The sequence below is a fragment of the Anomaloglossus baeobatrachus genome, chromosome 4, assembly GCF_048569485.1.
Source record: "Anomaloglossus baeobatrachus isolate aAnoBae1 chromosome 4, aAnoBae1.hap1, whole genome shotgun sequence".
In the NCBI taxonomy this organism is placed as follows: domain Eukaryota; kingdom Metazoa; phylum Chordata; class Amphibia; order Anura; family Aromobatidae; genus Anomaloglossus; species Anomaloglossus baeobatrachus.
Window position 1 is genome coordinate 185,292,395 of NC_134356.1, and position 13,292 is coordinate 185,305,686.

Consider the following 13,292-nt stretch of genomic DNA (forward strand, 5'->3'; position numbering starts at 1 on the left):
GATATGATTTACATTGCCTTAATTACCCAAGTGGTTGACCTCTAATAATATAATAATAATATTTAATCATTTATATAGCGCTGTTAATTCCATAGCACTTTACATACATTGGCAACACTGTCTCTATTGAGGCTCACAATCTAAATTCCCTATCAGTATGTTTTTGGAGTGTGGGAGGAAACCCACGCAAACACGAGGAGAACATATAAACCATTACAGATGTTAACCTTGGTGGGATTGAACCCAGGACTCCAGCGCTGCAGGTCTGCAGTACTAACCACTGAGCCACTGTGCTTCCCACACACAGGTAACCATCTCCCACTGTTTTGTGTTACTGATTGACAGCTTTGGCTACTAAAGGGTCCACTAATCCTTGACTTTGTAATGGTAGCAGATGTCTTCTAGAACATCAAGACAGGCATCTGGGATAAAAACATCCAAAAGGGATGTGGTCCAGTCAGATCAGATTAGGGAAGGACAGCAACCAGGTTAGAGTCAGACATAACCATAGGGGTGGAGAATGAATCTTATCTACAGAGTGACAATCTGAGTGTAGAGTGTCCACCCCGGTTATCTGTGAGGATCATCAGGTGCTGAAAGAACTACTTAGAACCTGGATAGGATGAATATTAATGGGGTCCTATATTTCCTGCTTAGCTACAGATACGAGTGATCAGACTTACCCAAGCCGTACGTCCTGGAGCAGGCATGTTCTTGTAGCCAGCCCAACGTGGCTTCAAAGTTTCTTCTGGTCTCCTCACAATATCTTTAAGGAATGAAAATAATGTTATTTCTTACATGAATTGCAGCCATTCCAGAGACAGGAGCAATACTCATTTCTGCATTCAATTACTATTGTCTCAGAACGTAAAAAGTGAGTATTTAATCCCAGATCCAAATGCTTCCATTAAACCAAACTCACGTTTCCAAGTTCCTCAAGCACTCTGTAGCCTGTTTCTTCCAGCTCTCCTCACCGTAATCCAGATACCTAAGAAAATCACACCACACACACACAATATATTTATTACTATAAATACCCAGGTTGTTTTTTTTTAATAAATATCATTATTGGTGAAGTATACAAGAAAATAGAAATCTCTATTATTAGTGCTTGTTGCTTGGCAAAACCAGTGAAAAGTAAGTTTACCATTGATCACATAGGGCAACAACACATTCGTCAGCTGAGCGGGAGATAACCTGCTTTTCTGGCTCCATGTACATAATGGCTTCATTCTACAATAAAAAGGAAATTATTATTCATTTACCAAGATTTTGGTGGCAGTTTCCTTTTTATTCACCCAATCACATCCATAATAAAAAGTATGAATACAATTTGTGCGCCAATGAAGGTTTTCACGCTGCAAAAAGCAAGTGTCACAACAGTCAGATCTCATACCGCAGTGTCAGTTTACTAAAAATAGATTCTCGGCATTGAAAGAACAGAATAAGTGTTTTTACATTACAACAGCAAGAAGAGAACTTAAATTTTATATATAAAAAACCCCCAAACTTTCTTTCACCAATAGAGGGAGCTCCTTGGTTATAAATTTACTAAATGGATGTTCCAAGCTTTACAAAAGTACAGGAAAGTCCTGTACCTGTGTAAATAATATAGAAACAGGAGGGCAACAGTATCTGTGCAAAATTGGAAAACTTTATTAAGACATACACAACAAGAAGAGTTATAAAAAGTAGAGTTCTACCATATCAAAAAAGGGAATAAAGTATGCAATGGGTCATAAGAATTACAACACATGATAGCCCTCATATAAAGACAAGAATTAATGTACCATTAAGTAAAATGAGAGAGTAAATGCTGTCTGAGAGAAGAGTATACCAAACTAGACCCATACACGCTATAATAAACAGATGTCGGGGACTGGGGCTGGGCCATCAAATCACCATGGCCTCTCCGACCAGTGGTAAGGGGAAAAGGGGAAGCCATGGTGATTATAGATCCGTGACCTCAACACTACAAAAATAGCTACCAAGTGGGGGATCTTTTGAAGGTCAGGTTTAATATAACTGCTAGATCTGCAGCAGAGAAAACATTGATTTCATCAAAATGACAGCAAACAGCTCAGTAAGTGACACATCGCTGGAATCAGGGTCTCTGTCTCTACATTATACTGCTCTCAGATGAGGGAGCAAAAACTGGTGACAGATTCCCTTTAACCACCCTAAACATACAGGTATATACAATATTAAAACCTTAAACCCCCAAGAATCTAATCTGCCTCTGTAACTGTTCCATCCTACAAATAAGAAAAGACTGCAATTAACCCAAAAATTAAAAAAACAAAACGGCACGCAGCATAAAAGTTCAGCAAGTAACAAGAGGATAATATATATTAAAACATACGCTGTCAATCATCTTCTTCTGGATGGTCTTTTTGACATCTTGTACCTTCTTGCCTTCATATCCAGGAACGATCATTACCTGTGGGGCAAAGAAAAGACAAAAGATCACATAAGAAGATAAAGATCACCGGCTGGGCTCACTGTGATATTTTATAATAAAACATTATGAGATAAAAGAGAATTTTGTTTACTTACTTTACCGTAAATTCTTTTTCTTATAGTTCCGTATTGGGAGACCCAGACATTGGTGTATAGCTTCTGCCTCCGGAGGACACACAAAGTACTACACTCAAAAGTGTAGCTCCTCCCTCTGAGCTTATACACCCCCTGGAGAACCAGATCTAACCAGTTTAGTGCAAAAGCTGAAGGAGAATAGCCACCCACAAGTAAAAACAGAGCCAGAACCGGAACAACCGGAGTCTCTGTCTACGACAACAGCCGGTGATAACACGCGGAACAAGAAACTGCCAACAGGCAAAAGCGAGGGAACTGGGTCTCCCAATACGGAACTATAAGAAAAAGAATTTACGGTAAGTAAACAAAATTCTCTTTTTCTTTATCGTTCCTATGGGAGACCCAGACATTGGGACGTCTCAAAGCAGTCCATGGGTGGGAATAAACAGAAAAACTGAGAAGTAGGCGGAGCCTAACTTCACAAGTGGGCGACAGCCGCCTGAAGGATGCGTCTGCCCAAGCTCGCATCTGCCGAAGCATGAGCATGCACTTGGTAGTGCTTTGAAAAGGTATGCAGGCTAGTCCAAGTGGCAGCCTGACAGACTTGCTGAGGCGTAGCCTGGTGCCTGAAAGCCCAAGAGGCACCGACAGCTCTGGTCGAGTGTGCCTTCATCCCCGGCGGGGGAGGCACCTGAGAACACAGGTAGGCCTCCGAAATGGTGGACCTGATCCAACGGGCTAAGGTCGGCTTAGAAGCAGAGAGGCCCTTACGCCGACCTGTGGTTAGCACAAAAAGAGAGGTGCACCGCCTAATAGCAGCGGTGTGAGACACATAGATCCGGAGCGCCCGCACCAGATCCAGAGTATGCAACGCTTTTTCAAAGCGATGAACAGGAGCCGGACAAAAGGAAGGAAGGGTAATGTCCTGGTTAAGGTGGAAAGGAGAAACCACCTTAGGGAGAAAGTCCGGAGTCGGACGGAGAACCACCTTGTCTTGATGAAAAACCAAAAAAGGTGACTCCGAAGAGAGCACAGCTAAATCAGATACTCGCCTGAGGGAAGTTATGGCTACTAGAAAGACCACTTTCTGTGAAAGACGAAACAAAGAAACCTCCCTGAGAGGTTCAAAGGGGGGTTTCTGCAAAGCCGTGAGAACCAAATTGAGGTCCCAGGGATCCAAGGGCCGCCGGTAAGGCAGAATGATGTGAGACGCATCTTGCATGAAGGTGCGGACCTGAGCCAGCCGGGCGATACACCACTGGAACAGCACTGACAGAGCCGAGACTTGTCCCTTGAGAGAGTTGAGGGACAATCCCAGCTGCAGACCGGACTGTAGAAAAGACAAAAGGGTCGGCAAGGAAAAAGGCCAAGGAGAATGGCCGGAAGAGCGACACCAGGACAGGAAAATCTTCCAAGTCCTGTGATAGATCTTGGCGGAGGAAGACTTACGGGCCCGAGTCATAGTGGAGATGACTTCAGGAGGGATACCAGAAGTCGTCAAGATCCAGGACTCAGGAGCCACGCCGTCAATCTGAGAGCCGCAGAATTCTGGCGGAAAAACGGACCTTGTGAGAGAAGGTCTGGACGGTCCGGAAGATGCCACGGCACCTCTACGGACAGATGGAGCAGGTCTGGGTACCAAGCTCGCCTGGGCCAGTCCGAAGCAATGAGAATGACTCGACGGCCCTCCATTCTGATCTTGCGCAGAACTCTGGGCAAGAGAGCTAGAGGGGGAAACACGTAGGACAGACGAAACTGGGAGCAGTCTTGAACCAGAGCGTCCGCGGCGAAGGCCTGAGGATCGTGGGAGCGAGCCACGTAAACCGGAACCTTGTTGTTGTGACGGGATGCCATTAGGTCCACGTCCGGAGTGCCCCATTTGCGGCAGATTGACTGAAACACTGCCGGATGCAGGGACCACTCGCCACTGTCCACGGTTTGACGGCTGAGATAATCTGCTTCCCAGTTTTCCACGCCTGGGATGTGGACTTCGGAAATGGTGGACTTGGAGTCCTCCGTCCATTGAAGGATGCGTTGTACCTCCAACATTGCCAGGCGGCTGCGTGTCCCGCCTTGGTGATTGATGTAGGCAACCGTTGTCGCGTTGTCTGACTGGACTCGGATGTGCTTGCCCGCCAACAGGTGGTGAAAGGCTAGGAGAGCTAGAAGCACAGCTCTGGTTTCCAGCACATTGATCGAAAGGGCTGACTCGGACGGAGTCCAAGTGCCCTGCGCTCGGTGGTGGAGACATACCGCTCCCCAGACGGACAGACTGGCATCCGTGGTGAGAATCACCCAGGACGGGGTCAGGAAGAAGCGCCCCTGAGAGAGAGAGAGGGGCCGAAGCCACCACTGAAGAGAGCTCCTGGTCTGTGGCGACAGAGCCACTAACCTGTGCAAGGAGGAAGGCCGCTTGTCCCAACAGCGGAGAATGTCTAGCTGCAGTGACCGCAGATGAAACTGGGCAAAGGGAACAGTCTCTATTGACGCCACCATCTGACCCAGCACCTGCATCAGGTGCCTGATGGAATAACGGCGGGGCCTCAGCAGAGCGTGGACCGCCAGTTGGAGGGACTGCTGTTTGACTAAGGGCAACCTCACAAGTGCCGGCAGAGTCTCGAACTGCATCCCTAGGTACGTGAGACTCTGGGTCGGAGTCAGAGAGGATTTGGGAAGATTGACAATCCACCCGAATTGGGCTAGAGTGGCCAGAGTGAGCGAGACACTCCGCTGACAGTCTGCGCTGGATGAAGCCTTGATTAGAAGGTCGTCCAGGTAAGGAATCACTACCAACCCCTGAAGGTGCAGAACCGCAACCACTGCTGCCATGACCTTGGTGAATACTCGAGGTGCCGTGGCTAACCCGAAAGGGAGAGCCACGAATTGGAAATGTTCCTCTCCGATTGCAAAACGTAGCCAACGCTGGTGTGAAACTGCAATTGGCACATGCAGATAGGCATCTCTGATGTCGATGGATGCCAGGAAATCCCCTTGGGTCATTGAGGCAATGACTGACCGCAGAGACTCCATGCGAAAATGCCGCACCTGAACATGCTTGTTGAAAAACCAAAAAAGGTGACTCCGAAGAGAGCGCAGCCAAATCGGAGACTCTCCTGAGGGAAGTTATGGCCACCAGAAAGGCCACTTTCTGTGAAAGACGAAACAAAGAAACCTCCCTAAGAGGCTCAAAAGGGGGTTTCTGCAAAACCGTGAGAACCAAATTAAGGTCCCAGGGATACAAGGGCCGCCGGTAAGGCGGAATGATGTGAGACGCGCCCTGCATGAAAGTGCGGACCTGAGCCAGCCGGGCGAGACGCCGCTGGAACAGCACAGACAGAGCTGAGACTTGTCCCTTGAGAGAGTTGAGGGACAGTCCTAGCTGCAGACCGGACTGTAGAAAGGACAGAAGGGTCGGCAAGGAGAATGGCTAAGGAGGATGGCCGTTAGAGCGACACCAGGACAGGAAAATTTTCCAAGTCCTGTGATAGATCTTGGCGGAGGAAGACTTACGGGCCCGAGTCATAGTGGAGATAACTTCCGGAGGAATACCAGAAGCCGTCAAGATCCAGGACTCAAGAGCCACGCCGTCAATTTGAGAGCCGCAGAATTCAGGCGGAAAAACAGACCTTGTGAGAGAAGGTCTGGACGGTCCGGGAGATGCCACGGCACCTTTACGGACAGAAGGAGCAGGTCTGGGTACCAAGCTCGCCTGGGCCAGTAAGGTGCAATGAGGATGACTCGACGGCCCTCCATTCTGATCTTGCGCAGGACTCTGGGCAAGAGAGCTAGAGGGGGAAACACGTAGGACAGACGAAACTGGGACCAGTCTTGAACCAGAGCGTCCGCGGCGAATGCCTGAGGATCGTGGGAGCGAGCCACGTAAACCGGAACTTTGTTGTTGTGACGGGATGCCATTAGGTCCACGTCCGGAGTGCCCCATTTGCGGCAGATTGACTGAAACAATGCCGGGTGCAGGGACCACTCGCCACTGTCCACGGTTTGACGGCTGAGATAATCTGCCTCCCAGTTTTCCACGCCTGGGATGTGGACTGCAGATATGGTGGACTTGGAGTCCTCCGCCCATTGAAGGATGCGTTATACCTCCAACATTGCCAGGCGGCTGCGTGTCCCGCCTTGGTGATTGATGTAGGCAACCGCTGTCGCGTTGTCTGACTGGACTCGGATGTTCCTGCCCGCCAACAGGTGGTGAAAAGCTAGGAGAGCCAGAAGCACAGCTCTGGTTTCCAGCACATTGATCGAAAGGGCTGACTCGGACGGAGTCCAAGTGCCCTGCGCTCTGTGGTGGAGATATACCGCTCCCCAGCCAGATAGACTGGCATCCGTGGTGAGAATCACCCAGGATGGGGCCAGGAAGGAGCGCCCCTGGGACAGAGAGAGGGGTCGAAGCCACCACTGAAGAGAGCTCCTGGTCTGTGGCGACAGAGCCACTAACCTGTGCAAGGAGGAAGGCCGCTTATCCCAACAGCGGAGAATGTCCAGCTGCAGGGGACGCAGATGGAACTGGGCAAAGGGAACAGCCTCCATTGACGCCACCATTTGACCCAGCACCTGCATCAGGCGCCTGAGGGTTTAACGGCGGGGCCTCAGCAGAGAGCGCACCGCCAGTTGGAGGGACTGCTGTTTGACTAAGGGCAACTTCACAAGTGCCGGCAAAGTCTCGAACTGCATCCCTAGGTACGTGAGACTCTGGGTCGGAGTCAGAGTGGATTTGGGAAGATTGACAAGCCACCCGAATTGGGCTGGAGTGGCGAGAGTGAGCGAGACACTCCGCTGACAGTCCGCGCTGGATGAAGCCTTGACGAGAAGGTCGTCCAGGTAAGGAATCACTGCCAACCCCTGTAGGTGCAGGACCGCAATCACTGCTGCCATGACCTTGGTGAATACCCGAGGAGCTGTGGCCAACCCGAAAGGGAGAGCCACGAATTGGAAATGATCTTCTCCGATTGCAAAACGTAGCCAACGCTGGTGTGAAACTGCAATTGGCACATGCAGATAGGCATCTCTGATGTCGATGGACGCCAGGAAATCCCCTTGGGTCATTGAAGCAATGACTGATCGCAGAGACTCCATGCGAAAGTGCCGCACCTGAACATGCTTGTTGAGAAGCTTGAGATCCAGGATGGGCCGGAAGGAACCGTCCTTTTTGGGGACTAGGAAGAGATTTGAGTAGAAACCTCTGAACCGTTCCCGGGCGGGAACCGGTACAATTACTCCGTTGGCCTGCAAGGATGCCACGGCTTGTGCGAAGGCGGTGGCCGTAGAGCAGGGGGGAGTTGAGAGAAAAAATCTGTTTGGCGGGCTGGAAGAGAATTCTACCCTGTAGCCGTGGGAGATGATATCCCTTACCCACTGATCGGAGACGTGTTGAAACCACGCGTCGCCAAAGTGGGAGAGCCTGCCACCGACTAAGGACGTTGCTGGCGCGGACAGATAGTCACGAGGAGGCTGCCTTAGCGGCAGCACCTCCTGCGTTCTTCTGTGGACGCGCTTTTGGGCACCAGTTGGATTTCTGGTCCTTGGCTCAGTTAGTGGACGAGGCCGAGGGCTTAGAGGACGACCAGTTGGAGGAACGAAAGGAGCGAAACCTCGACTGATTACTACCCTGGACAGGTTTCCTGGTTTTGGTTTGTGGCATGGAAGTACTCTTCCCGCCAGTAGCTTCCTTAATAATTTCATCCAGCTGTTCTCCGAACAGCCGGGACCCAGCAAAAGGGAGCCCAGCAAGGTACTTCTTTGAAGAAGCATCTGCCTTCCACTCTCGAAGCCACAAGATCCTGCGGATAGCGAGGGAATTAGCCGAAGCCACCGCAGTGCGGTGAGAAGCCTCCAGCATGGCAGACATGGCATAGGATGAAAAAGCTGAAGCTTGGGAAGTTAAGACAACCATTTCGGGCATAGATTCCCTGGCGAGGGAATGCATCTCCTCTAAAGAAGCAGAGATGGCTTTGAGAGCCCATACTGCTGCAAAAGTCGGGGAGAACGAGGCCCCCGCCGCTTCATATACGGATTTGGCCAGAAGGTCAATCTGGCGGTCAGTGGAATCCTTAAGGGAGGTGCCATTAGCCACCGACACAACGGTCCGGGCTGAGAGTCTAGACACCGGGGGGTCTACCTTTGGGGAATGAGCCCACTCCTTGACCACCTCAGGTGGAAAGGGAAAGCGGCCATCAGAACCACGCTTTGGGAAGCGTTTGTCAGGACAGGACCTGGGCTTGGTCACAGCGGCCTGAAAACTGGAGTGGTTAAAGAACACACTCCTTGCTCTCTTAGGCGAGGTAAACTGGTGCTTTTCTGCCAGAGAGGGTTGCTCCTCTGATACTGGCGGATTGAGATCCAGTACAGAATTAATGGAAGCAATCAAGTCACTAACATCTGAGTCACTTTCGGACAGATCAATGGGGTACATGGAGTTAGCCTCCGAGCCCCCCGTAAAGGCATCCTCCTCATCCCGCGAGTCAGCTCCTGAATCAGAGCCGCGGGACGAGGAAGGAGAGGGAACCCTGCGTCTCTTCTTAGAAGGACGGGGTCTGGGACCAGATGATGAATCCTCTGTGAGTTCCGGTCCTGAGAGACCCCTAGCAGCAGAGGCACCCTGTGAAGGGGGCTGATGCATGTTCAGCAAAGTCCTGGACAGAAGTCCCATGGACTCAGCAAAAGACTGGGAAATAGACCTAGAAAAGGATTCTACCCAGGCCGGGGGTTCAGCCACAGGAGCAGGAGCAGCCTGAGAGACCACTGGGGGTGAGACTCCAGGCTGTGGCACCGCCAGGTTAGAGCAGGCATCACAATGTGGATAGATGCTTGGTTCAGGCAGCAGGAGCTTACATGCAGTGCATACTGAATAAAGCTTTGGAGCCTTGCTCCTCGTGTGAGACATGCTGCTGGAGTGGGGGGGTCTGCAAGAGAATGAACCCCAGAGAGTATATACAGAGGTCCACAACCCGAGGTTGTGGCTTACCAGACCGCTGAAGCGGTGTTGTGTGCCCTCCAGATCCCAAAGCCCGGACCTGCAAACACAGCACCCAGCAGGGATGCAGAGCGCAGATCCAGCGTCTGAGTGAATCTCTGAGAAAATGGCCGCCGGAGCGAAGAGAGGGGGCGGGACCTTGCCTGAAGAGCGGGATCTGGAGGGCCATAGAAACCTACAGGGGAGGAGACACGCACAGCAGTGGGGAGTGTCCCTCCCCTGTGCAGAACGGCCGCCGGGCGGAGCCGAGCCTGTCCCTCTGCATGAGTGACATGCGAGGGCAGTGAAACAGAAACTAGGCCTCCGGCGAAGCCGGGGCCTAAATTTGAGCGGCGAAGCCGACGAGCAGGCACCATCGGCGCGGTTCTCGTGCGACAGCTAGAGAACCCGCCGGAAATGTCAAAAAACACAGCAAACACACTCTCCCCAAACAATAAAGCACAGGGACCCCCATACATAAACGTCTCAGGTACTTAGCTGCCGAGACGCAGGGCCAGGTCCCTGGGGATGAGTGCTCCGGTCCAGCAGGGTCCTGAAGGGCTGCGGATGGAGACCGGTCTCCTGCCAGGCATGGAGACCGTGCTGGCTCCCACTTCAAGCCAAAGCCCATGAGGGATGGTGAAGGAGCGCGGCATGTAAGGCTCCAGCCTTGGAAATCAACCTTAACAACACCGCCGACACAGTGGGGTGAGAAGGGACATGCCGGGAGTCCAGACGAGGACCCGCTTTTTCTTCAAACTCTTTCCAAAAATCAAACAAATCAGATGAGAATGCACGTGTGGATGTATGCCTCCTGACACAAAGCGATAAACTGGCTGGGTCTGCTCACCAGGGGGTGTATAAGCTCAGAGGGAGGAGCTACACTTTTAAGTGTAGTACTTTGTGTGTCCTCCGGAGGCAGAAGCTAAACACCCATGGTCTGGGTCTCCCAAAGGAATGATAAAGAAAAGGCATATAAAGGGAAAATCAGGCTCACATCCGCAAATATTATCATTGGCACACATGCACATGTAGAGTTTCTCAATAGAGGTGTTTAACCTGTAGCCGGGTCATGGAAAGCCAACATTTCTCACACTGGTGTCTTCATAGGGTTTCCCTGCGCAGAAGCAATCCTATTCTCATGCTGTGCAGGGAAACTGCAACATATAGCTGCTATGCGATTCCTTGTAAATCAAGCAGATAGGAGCAGCTCAAGTAAAACACTAAGGACATGTCAATCCCTTCACTCATAGTAGAGATCCCAGAGGTCGGTATCGTAGCCGTATACCCTAACATTAGAAAACAAGAATGCCAGTAACTAAACAACAACAACATTTCTGCCTGCTTTACTTTTTCATGTATGTTATCAGTGATTATTAATCAGATGTGTGTAGTGGTATCCCATTGAATATACCCCCTGTAAGATAAGGCATACATACTCCCTCATAGAAGCCTTTTAGGTAAACTTTTTCCTTGGCTTCTGCTAGTTTGTCCCGGTCATTTTGGCTCTGGATTTTCAGCTCATCACAGACTAAGGGAGCAGATAGATTTCCATAGCCGGGGATGTCAATGATCGGTATCTATCGGGAAAATCGATAGAGGAAAGAAACAGAAGGTTACATCCTGTAGGGAAGCATCTAAATTGCACTCATATGTAGTAAAAGAACAATACAAGATCTGATGAGACCGCCCCCTAGACATCATGAACGTGTTTACTAGTCTTCACAATACAATATATTGTGGTTTGATATAGAGAAAGAAATTAAAAGCCCATATACTTACAGGCTCAAAGGGCAAAACCATCTCATCTCTAATCCCATATTTCATTCTCAGGGCCTGCAGAGGGGAAAGAGAGCAAAGAGAACACCACATCTCAAGATTATTTCACCATTTATCCATGGCCAGCGGTTGTGTACAGGATAATCAATATTAAGTGGAGTGGTGGCGATGAGTATGCTTCTCAACAATGGACACTAATGGGTTACTGTATTGTAATATGCCGGTAGTGCAAACCTGTTTCTTCTTCAGATCTCGTAAAGCTGCAATGTCATCTGGAGCATCGGAGGGGACGCTGGTAACGACACCTGTGCCTTAAGACATAAAACAAGAAAAGGGTTTATTTAACAACAAAAAAAAAATCATTTTGGGGATTTAAATAATAAAAAAAAATCTTCATCAGGTCCAGTCATTCACCCTTACCTTTTTCTTCCTTAATGGTAAGCATGGGGAGAGCATATATCACTTTATAGGATGTCAATGGTGCAGACAAGGCGGCTCCAAGAAGGTCCTAAAATGGCAAGGATTCAAATGTAAGACAGGATTATCTTTATTTTTACAATTTTTTAACAGAAAACAATGTGCCATGAAGTTTTGCTGATTTTGAACCAAGAGATTGCAGCAAATGTATCCTGCATGAAGCCAATACTAGTGAATCTACCAAATCAGAGTCTGTATGTGGAACAGACAGGAATTCCTTACAATAACAGGTAGATGATATTGATGTACTTTACATGCTTTGGCTAAATAAAACATTTGCATAATTCATTATTTATATTACCCACTTATTTAGAACCATTAATTCCACAGCACTTTACAGATGTGATCATCACTTCCATTTGGGGCTCACAATCTAAATTCACTATCCATATATCTTTGAAGTGTGGGAGGAAACTGCAGAACCCAAAGGAAAGCCAAGCAAAAATGGGGAGAACATATAAACTCCTTGCAGATGTTGTCCATGGTGGGATTTGATAAAAGGACTCAATCAATGCTAACCATAAGGGTTCGCTCATAGGAGCATATAACTCGGATTAATGCCATCTGATGTTTTGTCGGATAGCTCTAGATCCAATGTACTATAATGGGGCAGTGCTGATCAGCATGCTGCGAGTGGCAGCGCAAAACGGATGGCGAGCACCAATTGAAGTCTATGGGTGCATGGAAATCATTGGAATGCACTCGGATGACATCTGAGTGCAGTCCTATTTCTATACACTCACAGAAAGGAGAAGATTGAGAAATGTTATCCTCCATCTTCTCCTCAACTGTGATCAGATTCTCTCATGCGAGAGAATTGGATATGCACACACTGACCAAATTCTGACCAGGGTTTGATTGGCTTGTCACTTGTATAATTGATCTGATGCTGACACATTAGAGAAAATCTACGGTTGTGTGAGCGCAGCCCGAAAGTTCAACTTTGGTTTCATCATAAATCAGAAGTGGCCACAGCAGTTTGTACGGACGTATGTTCGTTAGGTTCCAGTTCCAAGAATTTTTCAGTTTCATTCTGCAGAGTAAGTCGAGGACCTTTACCAATACTTGGCTTTGTTATTATAACCCAATTCCATCAATCATATTTTATCATATTCTCTCTATCAGACACACCTGCCTGCCTGTAAGGCTAGTTTCACACTTGCGTTGAACGGATGCAACGGATGTGTTGCATATAGTGGCACTACGGATGCAACAAAACAACGGAATCCGTTTTGATTTTTTTTTTTTACAGTTTACCGGCGGCAGACTATTGTGAACGATCAGCTGATCGCTCACAGCAGCCGATCGCCGGGTGATCAGCTGATCGCTCCCAGTAGCCGGCCGCCGGGTGATCAACTGATCGCTCGGCCGCCGACAATGTGTGCGGGGGCGGAGTGAGGAGTGGGTGGAGCCGAGCGGGGCCATGGCGCTGAGGACAGGTGAGTGTATGTATGTATGTATGTATATGTGTGTGTGTGTATGTACACACATGCGGAGTGGAGTGCGGGAGGGGGCGGAGCCAAGCGGGGAAGTG

The 13,292-nt window shown here is 49.2% G+C and overlaps 1 protein-coding gene across 1 annotated transcript in view; it reads right to left on the bottom strand.

Annotated features, from left to right (window-relative positions):
• The window catches only part of LARS1 (leucyl-tRNA synthetase 1), a 165,435-nt gene that overhangs the window by 93,768 nt on the left and 58,375 nt on the right, over positions 1-13,292 (bottom strand). The window contains exons 11-18 of the mRNA XM_075344601.1: positions 11,702-11,789; positions 11,516-11,592; positions 11,285-11,338; positions 10,942-11,082; positions 2,363-2,440; positions 1,148-1,233; positions 923-988; positions 684-766 (exon numbers count right to left, since the gene is read on the bottom strand). Of these exons, the coding sequence (XP_075200716.1) occupies positions 684-766; positions 923-988; positions 1,148-1,233; positions 2,363-2,440; positions 10,942-11,082; positions 11,285-11,338; positions 11,516-11,592; positions 11,702-11,789 (673 nt within the window). The remainder of the gene's footprint in view (positions 1-683; positions 767-922; positions 989-1,147; positions 1,234-2,362; positions 2,441-10,941; positions 11,083-11,284; positions 11,339-11,515; positions 11,593-11,701; positions 11,790-13,292) is intronic.